The 16,432-nt window shown below is 35.7% G+C and overlaps 1 protein-coding gene across 2 annotated transcripts in view; it reads left to right on the top strand.

The window, feature by feature from the left end:
* Nucleotides 1-13,904, top strand: part of LOC149772433 (uncharacterized) — a 28,499-nt gene extending 14,595 nt beyond the window's left edge. For both annotated transcript variants that reach the window (XM_089947798.1, XM_089947799.1), the window contains exons 2-5: nt 3,132-3,542; nt 10,577-10,671; nt 11,636-11,765; nt 12,305-13,904. In XM_089947798.1, coding sequence (XP_089803924.1) covers nt 3,132-3,542; nt 10,577-10,671; nt 11,636-11,765; nt 12,305-13,199 — 1,531 coding nt within the window. In that variant the 3' untranslated portion in view covers nt 13,200-13,904. The remainder of the gene's footprint in view (nt 1-3,131; nt 3,543-10,576; nt 10,672-11,635; nt 11,766-12,304) is intronic.
* The last annotated feature ends 2,528 nt before the right edge of the window (nt 13,905-16,432 follow it).

The following is a 16,432-nucleotide window of genomic DNA, read 5'->3' as shown; positions in this document are numbered from 1 at the left end:
GGTACATGCCATATATAAAGATATATGAGTTAATGGTACAAGCCATATATAAAGATATATGTGTTAATGGTACAAGCCATATATAAAGATATACGTGTTAATGGTACATGCCATATATAAAGATATATGAGTTAATGGTACAAGCCATAGATAAAGATATATGTCTTAATGGTACAAGCCATATATAAAGATATACAGTTAATGGTACATGCCATATATAAAGATATATGAGTTAATGGTACAAGCCATAGATAAAGATATATGTGTTAATGGTACAGGCCATATATAAAGATATATATGTGTTAATGGTACAAGCCATAGATAAAAATATATGTGTTAATGGTACAAGCCATATATAAAGATCTATGTGTTAATGGTACAGACCATAGATAAAGATATATGTGTTAATGGTACAAGCCATAGATAAAGATATATGTGTTAATGGTACAGGCCATAGATAAAGATATATGTGTTAATGGTACAGGCCATATATAAAGATATGTGTTAATGGTACAGGCCATAGATAAAGATATATGTGTTAATGGTACATGCCATAGATAAAGATATATGTGTTAATGGTACAGGCCATAGATAAAGATATATGTGTTAATGGTACAAACCATAGATAAAGATAGATGTGTTAATGGTACAGGCCATAAATAAAGATATATGTGTTAATGGTACAGGCCATAGATAAAGATATATGTGTTAATGGTACAGGCCATAGATAAAGATATACGTGTTAATGGTACAGACCATAGATAAAGATATATGTGTTAATGGTACAGGCCATAGATAAAGATATATGTGTTAATGGTACAGACCATATATAAAGATATATGTGTTAATGGTACAGGCAGATAGACTATAGAGATGTATAGATAGATCAAACAGAAAGCATATATTTTTAAGTCAGGTCATTTGACTTGTTCTTAGAGATGTTTAATATCCAGCAGGAAATCATGACTGGATACATGGACTAGTGCTAACGACGTATTTGAACCTCTTTAATTCATCGATACGACTAGGTAAGAAAAGGTGTTAAAGATTTTGTCAAATACGGAAGAGATTATACAGTATTTGTCTGAGACCGATAAGGCTACAAAATAAATATGGATAGTCTTAGACCGTGCAGTTGACAGTTAATAATCATCCCAGAGATTGTCAGTGTCTAAAAAAGAACAAGATTTATGTGCATAGATATCATGTTCACCTGTCACTTCATGTACGTGAAGAAAAAAAAACAGTTATCCTTACATAAGTCACGTGTGCTATATCGATCGATCGATTGATCGATCGATCGATTGAGAAATTTTTGGGTGGAGTTGGCGTTAGGAAGAAGAGTGTAAATTATGTTTTTTTCCCGCTTGGTTTTGTTTTGATCGTTACAAGTATACTTCTTTGAGAGACAATTGTTCTTTTTCAATGTTGACTTGAAAAGAACCTCGATTGGACACTTTTAATGCAAGTAGTTTAAAGCCAAATTATAAACACATGGATACTACATTTTAGAGTGTAACAAGTTCTTCATTTGTGGGATACAGTCGGTCCTGCGACGGGCTAAATTAAATATTACAAAACAGAAACTGCTACTGACTCATTTCTTTTCTGTTGTTTAATTTTTTTTTTGTTCTTTCGTGTTTTCTTTAAAATAACTGTTCTTTCTCATGTAGGGCTGCATTTTTTGGCTTACAAAGGATTATTTCTGGTTTTTATTTTGCTGGCATATTTGCAAGCGTCTTTCTCATATTTATCTTTCTTTTTGAGTGTGGTCATTTTTCAAGATTCATGAACTAATGAAGGAAATATAGTTTTACTTTATTCATACCGTAGATTACGTAATAAAAGTTTGTTGCCGAATCGTCACATTTTTTCAAGTCTGATCGTAGTCGCACAAAAAGCCGATTGTAACCTCACGTAATACCTTTAAGTAAATGCAGCTATTTTCTTTAGTAAACTGCTGCTAAACTCTCTTTCCTATATCTTTTTTAACTGAACATTATGAAAAAAATGACGCAAAACTTGCGTGTCTATCTTTAAAGGCTTTGTGTGTTAAGTATGTGTTTTGTTTTATTTTACATGTTGTTCATGAGCCCACTTTTTACGTCTCCAGACTTCCATAGAAAAGATACCGTATGTACATACTCTTTAACACTCAAATGCCACTTCTGATTGTTTGTTCTAGGTATGACATTTTTAAGTGTAGTTGAGAAAGGTTCAACGACGGTACAATAGGCAATGTTCTGTATGCAAAACAATTTGGGATCGTTATCTTTTCATGTTAGAAAAGGGGGTTTCACATGTAAATGTTTTAATTGACACATTATGAACAACAGGATTAATGACCTGAAAGACTTTAACGTGCTTCTGAAAAAGAGAATTTACCGATACTAGTATAATCGTTCTCCAAAATTTATAAAAGACAGACACAGAGAAACAGGGACAAATTGCTTGAACTTTAAATAAGATTTTAAATAATAAAGGCCGGATTTGTTTTGAAACTCAGAGGTACACAATTACTAATAAATTGTCATAAAGTTGCCGTTTCTCGTGCTTTCAATTTACATTTTGGGTATAAATTTTATTTTAGATGGTGCTGCATTTTGTGTATGTGGATTACCATCACCATCAGTTACATCGTCATCGACATAATAATAAGCACTACCATTATCATCACCATCAGTTACATCGTCATCAACATAAAAATAAGCACTATCATCACCATCACCATCAGCACCACCGTATCATCATTGGTCATGGGCGGGGGGAAGAAGAGGATTTTTGTTAGTTTTAGTTGCACGTTTAAGAAATTGAATTGGATAGATCATGTAGATAAAATGTGGACTAATTGATATTTCCAAGGAAAATACTAAGGCAGCCGACCCGAGATGACCTGGATGGATATCGAATATGCCATCTATGGAAAGCTACAGTGGAGAAGTAAAAGGAAACCTTTATCCGCTGTAGAAAAATACGACTTGATATTTAATAAGTTTTTGTTGAAGTCTTTATGTTTGTTTGTTTTTGTTAGGTTCTTTTTTTTTCTTTTTTACTGAGGAAAAATATTTTACGGATTCAGGCAAATCTGATCAACCGTAATCTAATACATATATTTCTTTTATACATTTTAGTACACATGAGTCGGATGCCTCATCAGTCAAGAGTCACAATATGGTTCAAAACGGAGACATCCACAGGCGTCAACAACGTCATCACCATCACTCCAAAAACAAATCCAAAAGAGAGGAAATGTCTAGAGTCGAATTAAGTAGGACGCCCATCATCCAGGCAAGCCAGGACCCTAAGGTCACTGCGTTTTTTGAGGCCATAAGGGCCAAAGATGTAAACAAAGCCAAATGCATGGTAAAGGGAAGGAACATGCATCTCAACACACGAGATATTGATGATCCGCTTCAACCGACAGCGCTTCTGGTGACCTGCGAGATGAATGACTTCGAGACGGTTAAGATGCTACTTACCGCCAAGAAGGCCAAAACAATTGATGTCAACCAAGAGGACACAAAAGGAAGGCGACCTCTCTGGTAAGGGAGACAATCAGATAATCATTCCATGTCGAATTAAATCTGATAAGCTCGTACAGATTTGTTCAAGCTTGGGGCAGCGGAGGTACAAAGCAACATTGTAACTGCGCCGTTTCCCTCTTTTATAGTCACAATTTAATTAAGCTGATGCTGCAGTGATTATAATAATATGCGATAGTAAAGTTGTATTTTCGCATTACTACTGCTTTAAAGCATTCGGATCCACCTTTAAAGCTAGGCAGTCTCATAATATTTCTTTAAAATATTAAAACTATTTGCGGTTAGCATGGTCACCGTTTTAAAAAAAGCCCTCTAGATATCATAAATACTGGGGATTCAGCGTGTGATGTGTCGGGTTTGTTATGCCGACACTGTGGTAAATGTGGGTGGGGTACTTTCAATATTTATTTAAATTATTATAGAAGTCCAACCCAGGCTCGATTTTGGTTGGAAATTAAATTAGTGAAAGATAAATGTAAATCTCAGAGCCCCCCAGTCAGCAATGCCATCGGTTAAATGATTGAAGACACAAAATAAATGAAATTCAACTAATACTAATTTAATGGCAATTCAATAACCAAATGATTGAAATTTCCCAAGTACTCTCCTTCTGTTCGACCCTGTGATAGCCTATTGCATCATTTCATTTGTAGTGTGAGATAGCTTTCCACCTGTCCTTGTATTCTACTTATCTGTGTATTCTTCTCTCCTATCCCTCCAATTCCTTCTCCTCTTCCTCCCAACTTTCTCCAAATTCCTTCTCTCCACCGACTCCTCTATACTCCTCCTCCTTCTCCACTTTCTCCTCGTCGACTCCTTTTCCTCCTCATCCTCGACTCTCTCCGACTAGACTTGTCGACTCCGACTGCTCTGCTAGTCTTACTTCCGTCTCCCTTCTTAGAGACTCGGGACTTAAATGAACCCGAAGTTCTGTCCCCCAAAAAGCTTCCTGTGAAAACACAAGGACGGTACAATATTTTCCTAAGCCCTCTCATCTCACACTACAGCCAGCCTATCATCAGATAACGGCTATTAAATTTCTTCGGTCACGCATTCATTCACATCGAAATACTCATACGTTCTTGTATGGTAAAGCAACGTCGTAATAAAAGCACGGTAACAATTACTTCTCATACATGCGTCAATAAATTGCGTCACATCAGTATATATTCCTAATCCCATTAGACTAAACAATATCACAACAATCAGATGCATCTTTACATTACAACTCATACAAAGTACATAAATATTCAAATATCCATGCTCTGATATATCCATACATCCATATTATCTTACACACTTCAACCATTTTCCAAATTCACAATTCAAACATGTGTAAATTCTAACATATCACATGAATAAATGCACTAGTTTACTACTAAATAACCTAATAGCGAATAACAAAATTAATTCTAACCACAAGCTAACAATCTACACAATTCTCTAAATAATACTCAAACTCATTTCTCAAATACGCATGTAAATTAATACTACAAAGGTAATTCTACGTAATAAACGATCCTAGTAATTAAGTATACGTGCTACACATAATTACAATTACAATGACGTAATATTCTGCAAAAATCGAGCAAATAACTTGCTGACCTTTAGAAAGCTTTGTCTTTCCTTAGAATTTCTTCTCTAAGTTTTCCCGCCAAATTATGATTGGCTTTCTCGGAGAAATCCTATTTGCTCAGCAATCGTCCCAGGAGAACTAAACTTTCGCTTGCAAGTTAGAAGTTATAATTCGGATCGAAATTGTTTACTACACCCTCCGTCTCAATTGCGTTTGTTTGTCGCTCTGATTCGATCCAATCAAACATAGCAGACAATGTCCTTCTCGCTGGCTGTCTACGTGGGGACGGATTTAGAACACGCCCCGTTCTCTCGCGGTTCCTCTGATCTATGACAAAGCTGTAACACCTTGGTGGGAAGTCGCTCGATCTAAAGCCTGTGCCGATTGAAGATGCCCTATCTTCTCTCTGGTCACGGTAACCTTGAGTAAGATATTAACTCTAGCTTGCGGCAGTGTTTAGACAGCACTCATGGCTTGTACTAATACCTTACTTTATACACAACTTACGAACTGAGCTGAGCAAAGGTGACACAGCGTATTATATAGCAAGTTACGTCGTTAGAAACTTTTCAGAATACATTTATCGCGATAATTTGTATATGACAAAATGAGCGCAGTGCATATATTTTAAAACGACATGTGAATGCAAATGTTACAAGAGATAAGAGGAGAATGAAAAGTAATGGGCCGCTAACTGGTCAAGTAAGTATAATTTAACTCGGTGTAGAAATATAAAATGTTTCCTCTTGTTTGAAAGAGCGAGATAGCTATTTGTATCAATATAATTGACCATAGCTATTTCATTCCATGGCCACGGTGTTTTGGGCACACTAAGACATTATCACATAATAAAGCTTTTCTAATTTCGGATTCGATGTAATGAATTTCTGACAGTTCTGTTTAGGAACAAATCGATTTGACAAGGACTCAAAAATATCGTTTCTGCACTATGTTGAAAACTGCTTGCTAGATTTTGGAACTGAATAAAATTAATAGTCGATCTTCAGTTTCTGATAATCGATCGACGACAGAATAATAATCAGTAAATTTGTCCACATGATCTCGCGCCAAAATGGGAACTAATTTTCAAACAGCACTAGGTGCAAAATAGCCAACATGGCGTATAACTTAATTTCTACTAGAATAGATCAAGCAATTAGTGAATAGTTTGTAATTTTACTGAAAGTGAATAAGTCTCAACTATACTGATGGGGAAAAAACGGCATCCATAAAGAGTGAATTAAGGGAGTTGTCTCAAATTTATTATGGTCACCTTGCCATTTAGTTCAAATATGGAGCATTGATATTCCTAGCGGAGACTTGAGGCGCACAGTTACCCTACTATTCATTGATCATTATCGGTCAGAATACCCCGTATAATGGTCCATATACAGATGTTTCGGCTCTCCAAAAGTATAATCCGTTGGTAAAAGGTAGCAATTTTTTTGCTTAAATGGAAACTCAATAATGTGATTTAAGCGCACAAATAGGTATATTTACATTAACTTCTCAATGATTGCCCCAACTTGAATTCTTTTGTTAAATTGGTACTAAGTGAAGATTTACATAAACTTGTTATTTTTATTGCCAATATCTTTGAAAAGACGAACATTTCTTAAAATGAAACTAAACGGATAAACGAGCATTCAAGCAACTTTATCAAGAATCAGAAAACGTGCTCTGAATCACATACACGTACACATTTTGTATATTTCTACTAGAAGAAAAGCTTGTATTCCAGTAGAGATAGTCATGGAAACTGTTGTAATTTCAATGCTTTTTTGTGTTTATTGTTTGTATTTGTTTCGTGTTTACCTTTGAAAAAGTCTCGGTTAGAGTCGTAAGCGATCACTCTAGTTAGAACTAGTTTTTTACTCTTCGTTGTCACTTTTTTGCATTTATGGTAATCAATATCTGACACACTTGACCAGAAGATGACCATGACATCACTGACCGATGTAGTTTCTGTGAGTATGCGAATGGTCTGATCATGCCAGTTTGCACTTCTCACTATCGTTGGCTCACATGACAAGAGATGACGCTCGGGTTCGCTTGATCAACAGAGGACGTGCTGCTTTTATGAAATATACGTTGCTCACACTTCTGTCCAACCTCTGCAGTTCCCCTCCGATCAAAATCACTCTCCTGACATCCTGGTATTTAACTTGCCAAACTCAACTGATGCGTGGAATGTGAGCACCTCGTTGTCTGAGACCTGTCTTGCCATCTTATCCGTATCAGTTTCCTCAGGCAGCCCATGTGAAAATATCTCAGCTTCTGGTGTAAATTCACCAGGTTTCGCAAGCATACAGTAGGGTTGGTGACACACTGGCTTTGTAGAACTTAATTTTTTAAAATGTCTAGACTGATACCTATTGGAGCCTAGACAACCCAAGAAATAGGGTTGATTTTCGTGAATACTGCATGTGAATGACAGAATTCCTTCGAAAGACGCACGTACGAATTGCTCTTTGCAATCCCTATTTTTCAAGTGGACCATGCCCATGTTATATATCCCACTGAAGGGTCAAACGTACAGGTGTTTTTTATCCACTTATATGTGATTAAACGTGTCTGTAATCTTTAAATAAGGGCTGACTTTTCCAAGTTTAAAACTTAGACGTAGTTGAAACTTTGTGGTGGTCGAGTTGCCATGAATAATCGTTTTATTCCATTAACCGAAACAGATTCTAGCGTAGTAATACATTTGATTATTTTTATTTCCCTCAAAATGGTGTTAAAATTTAACAGGCTCAGACTGTTTTCTGTCGGTTTTCTAAATCCTGATTCCTTCCCAAATCAGTTAAACTGCTGTATAACTGAAAGTTTTATCCTTTGTTTTTTTAGATAGCGACTTAGCTGTTTCAGAGTGAAATCGCGAATATAAATCACATCAAAATTGACTACCTTAAATATTTTAACCTGTCTAGATCCATAATCTTAGTACATAACAAACCAGAATTAAAATGTTCTATTTTTGAACAAGTTCGCCAAATGTTACCTCCGCAACAAAATTGTCATAAGTGATTGGTGATTTTTTTTAATTAGTGATTGCTGCTTGGTAATTGCAGAGGATATACAACCAATATTATATGAACCCCTTGGACTGTCACTATTATTCTTTTAGTGTGATTCATTAAACTGATAGAAAATAGAACATGTTTGGTTATTTTACATATTGTGTCACCATTAGTAGTGAAATGTTTTAAGTTACTGTGATCTGTTATTGCTATAAATGAGGTTAGCATGGTCCAGTATAAAAGACTGAATCGATTCAATCGACAAATGACAAGGCACAAGGTGTGTGCAATAGAAGAGAAGTGGTATGCTTAACCTACAATTCTCTGATGAAAATGAGCTTGGTCGCTTTTTTATTTTATTTTTTACTTTTTATGCTTTAACTTGTATAGTACAGTTAGTTAACTGATTTTTCACCTGATGTAGTGCTATTAAGAGCGTTAAGAAATATCTATTAAAATGTATGTGACTTGACTAGAAAAAGTTGCAAAGATTGCTGATTTCGTTGTTTTACTACGATTATATGAAGGACATACTTGCTAAGAAAGTTTAAAGAAACACATGATCAGTAAAATGGACATAAATTGCATGAAAATATTAATCTTCAGTATGAACGATTAATGTTATATTAATCCATTAATCCATACAATGAATGAATTTATTATTAAGGCGTGTTTTGCGGCCTTCTGAAAGTTCTTGACAGCCTCATCAAACGCTTTTTTTACAAGACAGTTTTAATTTTATAATTCTCTGGACATGTTTTTCCCCATAAAATTCCCTTTTTGCGTCTTTCTTCTGACGTATTTTATCTAAGATTGCGAATGGTGATTTAATAAATTCAATCTGCGAAGTCACAGGTCATTCTTTAAATTAATAGCAATTTAAATAAGGGAAAATGTACAAACAAATTAGCGACAAACAGACGCAGGAGCAGAGTGAGAGAGTAAGCATGAAAACGAATAAACAAATACACGTACAAGAAAAGAGACAAATAAGAGAATCACGAAATATATGATTTTACAAGCAAATCAGAATAAATAAGACGATAAAACATGAACCCTTCAAGAGTGTGAGAATATAAAATATGATAGAAAACTTACTCGTTTTCATTCACATTTGACACTTCATTTCGCATATGGATATTTTAACTATAATGAACCAGAAGGTGAAATTCAGTGGCTACATGTAAATTACAAGAATGATGGAAACTACTGTTGAATACAGGTTAAGTATTTTGATTAAACAACGCAATAAAACAAGTACCTACTAAATATGTCACCTGTAGTTGCACACAATAAACTGCAAACATAGCTGATAAACCACTAATCTCCGCTAAGAAGACGACCTGAGACAATGAGTCATGCCTTCGTTTGGTTCAGTCTGCATATCTAGTGTTGATTTAATGTACCTCAGCTTGTGTTTCATTTGATGTCTCGTTTAATGTACCACAATTAGAGTTACTAATTACTGTACCACATCTTGTGTTTATTTTACCCTTGTGAATATTTTTAGATATTGCATTTAAAATAGTTAAAATATTCCATCAGTGTGGATATGTTGAAATAGAATTAGTTTATTGAGGCTACCTAACCTGTAATGAGGCTACCTAAACTGTAATGAGGCTACCTAAGCTGTAACGAGGCTACCTAAGCTGTAATGAGGCTACCTAAGCTGTAATAAGGCTACCTAAGCTGTAATGCAGCTCAGGCAAATAGTTCTTGACTACAACTACTTCTCTTTCTCCTCTCTCTCTCTCTCTCTCTATCTCTATCTCTCTCTGGGTAACGAGTGACAAGACTTGAAAGCATATAAAAGTGTGGACAGTCTTTAATTTACAATGTTTCCTGAAACAAGGAAGATGACGTTAAGAAACATTATTAGCGGTTGAGATAAGCAGTGATGTTTGCTGCATGAACAGCGGTGCCGACAACGTCATGCCAAGAATAGCAAAACTACATATGTTTACTAAATCGAAACATCCGAGGTCGAGGAAAATTTGCCACATTGAGAAGTGTAAAAGTAAACTTGGCACAAAATGGCAGTGGAAGGAGACAAAGCCACAATTGGAATATTGCCTTCCTTTTCTGATGCAGCATATTTTGTGCCGTAGGTGGTTCACATAAACCCCATCAAATATATATGTATTCCTACCGCTACAACCTATTCTATTTTTGGAAATAATGGAAATGGCTTAGCGATGTTTCGATTGGCCGTTACTGAAATTTAGATAACAATTTCTTCGCGAGTTAGGCTGCTCATTAATTCATTTTCTTGACTACTCCCACCCCCTCTCGTTAAGACAAAGATCTTGAATAATAGTCTTACTGCATTAAAGTAGTGAACTCTGATAGTGGCAAGGAGTGCGTGCGTGCGTGTATGTGTGTATGTGTGGAGCAATACACATGGGAATAATAAGCATATTGTCTCCATCTGTTTACAGGGTTGCTGCAAAGCATGGCAATGCAGATATTGTCAACTACCTGCTGAACGCCAGGGGCACAGAGTGCGAAGTGAACTTCATCGATCGTGAAACGGGTATGTGTGACAAGCACAGTTTATGACTTGTCTTCTCGTCTGGTCTTAAAAAAAATGACATTGATTTCCAGTTGATTTATTTGAAAAAAGTTAACACATTCCAAATAAGAAGAACAAGAATTACAGAAATTCATCACAGCTCAGGGCTTTTTAAGTGATTCCAAGAAATGATTTTAACTATGTGACTGTAAAAAAAAACTTCTTTTAGAAACCGTTCCAGTTTTTTTGCGCCCATTTTGTGTGTGGGGTGGGATGAGGGCTGCATGCCTATCGTTCCGCCTCTCAGTCAGCCTCCGCAGCTTCATACTGAACGACAGAGAAACTAATGATACATACAAAAATGCCTTATGATGACAAAACAGACACGTAGACAGGCACAAAACCAGACAGACTGAATGATAAATAGGTAGGTAAACCTATCTTTTCAAGACACTTTTAACACATCCTTTGGTATACAGTGCCGAGGAAACTCGAACTATGTACCTTTCACAAGGACACGCCGTGACATCAAACTCGGGCTGGCCTGGACGGGTATCGAACCCGTGACATTTGGATTTTATATCTGACTCTCTTCCAAGTATGCTACCGAGGCAAGTAGACCTATATAGTTATACAGAGAGGCAGGCAGGTAGATCATTCCAGTGAAAGAAAACGTACACCTTTTCCTGCACACTACATATTTTATCATCACTATCGCGATATAACACATACACTATCGGCGTCAACGAAACAATTTCTGGGAAAGATTTATATTCGTAATCTGATTTGGTCTATTATGTTTTGCATTCTTTTCGAAGGTCATATTTTTAAAACAAATTACTTTTCGTGATGACTATCAGTCATAATTATAAAAAGCAACAATCATTAGAAAAATAACTTGCTAAATAACAAGCTCGGCAAGAATCTATGTTTTGATGTTCAGAATATAATATGCTCTTTTTTATTTTTTGTAAAAACATCTTAGGTTGTAGCCCCCTCTATCGTGCAATTCTAAGCAACAGCCCTGAATGTGTGGCACTCTTGATTAAAGCAAAGGCCGATGTAAACATGAGGCGGATGGGTATTAACATGGATGCTGAAACACCGTTGATAAAGTAAGCATGTTTTATTATTCAATGTATTTTTTTTGCATTATTGCTTCTTTTTCGGATAAATAATTGTTTACATGGGTCAAAACAGTTCGATGTCTTGTTTTGAAATGTTTTCTTTCGAGAAATGATCACTATGTATCCATTAGCCAATTAAATATCATCGATCCTTGGCTAGCTAAATGAGTTTGCGATTCAAACAATATAACAATATGACTGTTCAGATATAACACAGTAAAAGACTTTATATTTGATTTAATTTTAAAATTTTAGGTGCGGTTTGTATTTTTTAAGTCGTGAATTTAGGTTAATGCTTGTGATAATGTGGGATAAATACGTGAAAAGCGGGAAACATAATACCATAGAATTTGTCTTTCATCGGGATCAAAGGGGCTTCAAATGTTCAGATGGACAAAATTGTGCGTGTGTATGTTTTGAGAAGATTTCAATACCATAATATGAAAATATAATTACCACTAAAAATGTAAGGTGAAATAATAGATTTTACTATTTCAGGAGTGTTATAATAGATTTTAATATTTCAGGAGTGTTCAAATTGACAGCAAGAAAATATGTGAACTGCTTATTAACGCCCTCTGCAAGATACATGCCAAAACAAATGATGGCCTAAACGCACTTCACTACGCGGTCGCCTACAGGCGCTACGAAATCGTAGAACTTCTCCTGCAAAGTGGCATGAAGATAATGTCCAAAAGCAACCATGGTATAACAGCAATGACGGTTGGAATAGAACACAATTTGCCACTTATGGTGAGAACTTTGATCGAATATGGGTACAAAATGGACAAAAGGTACAAATGGCGGGAAAAACCCATACAGCACGCAATCAAGATCCATAGCGAAGAATGTGCCATTACTCTTGTACATCAGGGTTGTCAGATCGAAAGGGAGAAAGGGGCTTCATATTTCTTCATGGCGGTAGATGAGAAATTAATGCGGTTGACAAGGTTTATGGCGGTTGTCCAGCCTAGATTTTTACAAGAAAAGTGGATCAAAGAGAAGAAATGGCCGATATCCATCTATCATAGGCCAGATATTTACGAGTGGCTGGAAAGGGAATCGGGCCAACCGAAAAAACTCAGACAACTCTGCAGAGGGCGCATTTTTAGACTCCTGGGCAAATACCCAATAAGCAAAATTCAAAAATTGCCCCTTCACGAAAAATTAAAGGAGTACCTGTCTTTCAAGAATCATGTTAAGGATGAATTTTATGAGCCAAAATATCTCAACATAGACTGTGAATGTCCTACCGAGTGCCCGGCTGTCTGTTCTCGGCGGTTTTGTCCTCCAATCGAGATTTCATCAGCATCAGACACGGATTCCGAAGTTGAAGAGGACGAAGACGCAATCGACCTCGCGCATTCTCACGAGCACAATCACAAAGACGATCCAACAAAGTGCTGCGATTATTGCAAATGACTTATGGTTCATTAGGACACCTTATGTAGTCTGCACAGAGAGAGAGAGAGAGAGAGAGAGAGAGAGAGAGAGAGAGAGTATTTTTTCTTCGAGTTTGACAACTTTATACAGAAAGAACTTTTACACGACCATCGACATAGTGCATCATTACAACAGCTATTATGAGAATGATACAACACAGTGTTGCAAACGAGTTTTTCGTGGGGATGTCGTATTGAGCTGACAAAAAGAGGGACATTTTTCTTCCGGATTTTGTCTCAGTTGATACCAGTTGCTAACGCTTCGACAAATATGATCTAAGTGGGTTCAGTTAGAAAATCTGATGAGTTTTATTGACAATAACATTACGATGGTTCAATTAAAGCGGTAGAAAATCTGATGAGTTTTATTAACAATAACATTACGATGGTTCCATTAGAGCGGTAGAAAATCTGATGAGTTTTATTGACAATAACATTACGATGGTTCAATTAAAGCGGTAGAAAATCTGATGAGTTTAATTGACAATAACATTACGATGGTTCCATTAGACCGGTAGAAAATCTGACGAGTTTCATTGAAAATAACATTACGGTGGTTCAATTAGAGCGGTAGAAAATCCGACGAGTTTTATTGACAATAACATAACGATGGTTCTGGTGCACATACTTGATATTTTCTTTGCAACTACTGCAATAGCTTTAAAATAAAACATAATAAGGAATATCTGATGCACTAATTCTTATAAATTTGTTGAGAGGCAGATAATACAGGGCGTCTATTTGTTCTTCAAGTGTTTAGTGTTGAAGCGATCGTTACCCTTTTCCTTTCCCAAATGTTCTGAATATACAGTATGTTTTACAAAGGCGATATTTCTTCCTGAGGCAACTGAATCGCAGGACACACACACACACACACACACACACACACATAAAGCATATGACAAGTATTTTATTGAGAATGTGTCCATACCCAACTAAGTTTCGTGTTTAGTTGCGAACTCTAAACAGTTAAATCGCTGGTCTTGATGGAAAGTGAGCTTTCACTTTGGTCTTATATTTTCGATAATATTTAGTGACTACGCAATACACAAATGAAAGAAAGCGTTTTACCTGTGTGTCTGTATAACATTGCAATCAGAAGGATCGTATTAAGAAGCTGCGAATACATTGCTATTTTTCTTAATAATATGTGCAGGTAAGGCTGCAACATATACCAAAAATGTATGAACATGCAAAATTGCTAGCAATAACCAAGATGATACCGTTGAAATGATATTCGAAACTCGACCTTCGCTTTTACCTGCACCATAGGCTTTTACCTGAGGGATATTAATATACAAACCGCTGACAATGTGCATGCAGTACTTTGTTCACTCAAGTTGCAATTATTTGGTTTGCTGTAAGCCTTTTACATCTTATTTCGGCAGGATTCAGTTTTTAAGACGTCATTTTGTTAAACATATCTGACAACTTAAGTAAACTATCACTGGGATCGTCGTGATATTGTTTCATACTGCTGCAGATACGCACATTCAAAAATATGATCAATTGTAGATACAGCCTGGACATGTAAATACGATCGTTTTTATTGCATCGACATGAGTAAGAAATTGCACTGGTTGTACAAAACTTAAAACGGAGTTTTCTTTTCAATACAAAGTTACTCGTCAAAGGTTATGATAATGAAAATGCTTTATGTCTTTTAATTTCGATACTAGTGAACACGCAACAAACAAATAGAAAAAAGCCTTTTATCTGTTAGACTTTATAGCATCGCAGTAAGAAGTATGATTTTAGGCAGCTGCAAATGTATTGCTTTTTGTTTAAGAACATGTTTGTACAAGGAAAGGTTGCAACATTTAACACAATTTATGAACGTGTGGAACTGCAAGCAATGGCCGAAATGCGCATAGGACAATGACCGAGAAAAAATAAAACGTTTCTCTTGAAAGGCTATGTTAACAAACACTCTCTTTGAAGGTATTTAATGTTCATTTTGGAATTGTGTTTGGTCAGCAGGATCACTTTGACGTTTTGTGCTATGTAATGTGGGACACGAACAGTTTTGGTCAATTGCTGTTTTTCCTAGTGATGCCATTTTTATGTGAAAATCAGCCACACTTTTATGAAAAGAACTTGATTTCAATTCGTAGTGTGTTCTTCTGTGATAGCCACGTGTTTGTTCGTTTACACATATATCGATTCTGTAAAATTTTACAGGCAGCAAGCAAGAGTCTATTTATTGGAAACTAGCATTTTTTTGTTATGATAGTTGTCAAAACAGGCACATACAAACTATGTTTTTCACTTAGTTATTTTACATACATGGTGGGATTTTCGTAAGTTTAAATTCTATAATAAACTAGTTTTTTTTCTAGGCTACATCGAAATGATATGTACAAATTGCTGACCATGGATCTCACCTTTTCTTTCCCTTGCTATCCATGCATCTGTCTGAAGATGCTAACGCTATGGTTTGGGATCCGAAGAAAACAAATAAATGATTCTAAAATCTTAGATATTTTTATTCACACATAAAGTTATTTTGAAAAAAACAATTCTTAATCATTGTTATCAGTTAAAAACATTTCAAGAGAATGTAGATGCTAAAATATTCGTGAAAGTGTTTTCTTGCCTAAGCGTCATGTTTTATACACTCAAAAAATTTGTCATGAATGTAGATTTTACCTTCTGACTAAATTTGTTAGTTTGTGTGTTTGATTGTGCATGAGAGAGAAAGAGAGAGAGAGAGAGAGAGAGAGTAAACTGTTGGTTAGAGGTATTTTAATGTACATATAATACTTACACTCTGCTGGACTATGATACATAATGTATTAAGTGTGAACATGTCTTTAAGTTTTTCTGAAGTAGGGTGAAAATAAATGAGTGTTGTTAAGTTTAGAAAATTTATTTACCTAATACGAAAACGTGCAAAACAGAAATGCTGAAAATAATACAAATTATAAATAGGACCTTTGCGATGGATTTAGTTGCCTGGCATCCATTTCAGTTTCCCATTTTGTGGATGGTATACGCATCAATGGCTCTATTCAGTGATATTACAACTAAAACAGAAAATAAAAGCATTGTACCTGCCATTCGATGTTTTTTCCAAATCATCTTGGTTTCCATCTAATATATCTTTAAACGCCTGTATTAGGAGTAACTATATTATTGAAATTCAGGTTACTACTAAAAACCTCCAGGTATACCCGCTATAGTAGTGAATGGGGGCACCCTAGCGACAGTGGG

This window comes from Sinohyriopsis cumingii, unplaced genomic scaffold (assembly GCF_028554795.1).
Source record: "Sinohyriopsis cumingii isolate HCF-2022 unplaced genomic scaffold, ASM2855479v2 utg001505l, whole genome shotgun sequence".
NCBI classification, from domain to species: domain Eukaryota; kingdom Metazoa; phylum Mollusca; class Bivalvia; order Unionida; family Unionidae; genus Sinohyriopsis; species Sinohyriopsis cumingii.
Note: the sequence above shows the minus strand (reverse complement) of the source record. Positions and strands in the feature narration are given on the sequence as shown.